At 42.8% G+C, this 1,788-nt stretch overlaps 1 protein-coding gene across 1 annotated transcript in view; it reads right to left on the bottom strand.

The window, feature by feature from the left end:
* Window positions 1-365: 365 nt before the first annotated feature.
* LIPG (lipase G, endothelial type) overlaps window positions 366-1,788 on the bottom strand; it is a 31,915-nt gene continuing 30,492 nt past the window's right edge. The window contains exon 10 of the mRNA XM_027869034.1: window positions 366-840. Within this exon, the coding sequence (XP_027724835.1) occupies window positions 819-840 (22 nt within the window). The 3' untranslated portion in view covers window positions 366-818. The remainder of the gene's footprint in view (window positions 841-1,788) is intronic.

Here is a 1,788-nt window from a genome sequence, read left to right as displayed (position 1 = left end):
AGGGCCTTATCGATCATCTATTCTAGCCCACTCCTTTTCAGAAAAGGAAACTGAGACTCAGAGGAAGTGACTTGTTCAATGTCATGCAACCAACTATTGGTATTCTCTCAATAAATATCTGTGGGATAAATGAGTTAATGATCCTTTGGACGTTGCAAGAGCATGTGAGAAGAGAGACTAGACTTCCCAAATGTGACAAATAGGGACAGTGTAACCAAAAGCTGCCCAGAACCCTTCAGCATTCCCCTCTGCATATGATTTCTCCACTATGTGGAAGCACAGAATATTTCCCAGGTGTTCTATCATGTCAGAAAGACTTTTTTCTGAAATGATCCTTAGGGGAGAGATCATTAGCCACAGAATCCTGTGTGTGTGTGTGTGTGTGTGTGTGTGTGTGTGTGTGTGTGTGTGTGTCCTTTACTGTGTCTCATCCACTTAAGGGTCACTTCATAATGGCTAAGTTTTCCCTTGGCTAAAAACACAGGTAGATATTCTCCAGGAACTTCAAACCAGCACTGAGAAGCATATAGATATTAAGCTTGTAGACAGAACTGGGACTCAGCCTCCACTCAGGGTCCACTGAGCATTTAGTTAGGGTTAGTGCTAGCCTAAGGAGCAGTGGTAGTTGCAGTAATGGATGAGTTCCCCTCCTGCCTGCCATTACAGCAGTTGTGGGAAAACGGGGCGTGAGCCCAGCCAGCCAACTGCCCTCCTGTTAACCAGAGGAGATCCTTCCCTCCGGTAGATCCTCAGCAGTCACTTTCTCCACGTAGTTGGGTGGCAGTAGGTCTCTGGGGCTAAGATTTCCAAAAGGACCCTTAGAGCAGATCCATGGTTGAACTGAAAAGAGAGAGCCCAGGAGAGCATGAAACAGTAACAAATACCTTGGGACTGTTCATTCCTACTATATAATATACCACATAAAGGAATCACATGAACTCTACTTAGTTCCCAGAATACATTAGTAACAACCTTCTCCCTTAACTAACAGGCATACATACTTACACATGCATGAGTAGACATACATAAATACACATGTACAATCAACACACACATAGTGTAACACCCTACCCACCAAGCCCACCTAGGGTAGCCTGTTACATCCACTCAGCCCTGTGAGGCAGGTAGGGTAGGTATCACCATTTTTATTTTGAAGCTGAAGAAATATACAACCCACGGAGGCTAATGGGGACACAGTAAATTACTGGTGAAATGAAGTGTATCCAAAGGTCTTCTGATTACTCACTCCCCATTCAGGGTTCCTTCCTCTACTTCCCAATACCTTCCCCATATCCATAGATGAAAATATTTTCGTAGATGTTTTGTTTTTGAAGGGGAAGAGAAAGTGTTCAGCAACTATTATGAAAAAGACTTTAGAGTTATCCTTCAGGGAATTACCCTAAGACCACAAGTGGGTGTTATATTAAAAAAAATTAACATTTACTAGTAACTACACTACAGGAGAATAAAAAGAACCCTGGAGTGGAAGTCATCAGGACAGTGGGTTACAACCTCCACTCTGCCACCAACACATCTCTCCTAGCCTCAGTTCTTCCCTTGTAATATGAGGGAGCTTATCTTCAAAGGCCCTTCCAGCTCTAACATTCTGTGGTTTTCTGTTTTTGCAAAGTAAGCTTGGAAATTTAGATTAAATGCTGTTCTTCTCTAAGGAGAATGGGGGTGGGGGGGAAGATAAAGAACTAATATCAATTATTAAGTAAACATGAAAGAGAAAACTGATAACCTGGTCAGGCAGTTCCCAGGGCTGTGATTTGCTAATTCAGGGTT

This window comes from Vombatus ursinus, unplaced genomic scaffold, assembly GCF_900497805.2.
Source record: "Vombatus ursinus unplaced genomic scaffold, bare-nosed wombat genome assembly UNPS02014791.1, whole genome shotgun sequence".
In the NCBI taxonomy this organism is placed as follows: Eukaryota; Metazoa; Chordata; class Mammalia; order Diprotodontia; family Vombatidae; genus Vombatus; species Vombatus ursinus.
This window is presented reverse-complemented; position numbering and strand designations above follow the sequence as displayed.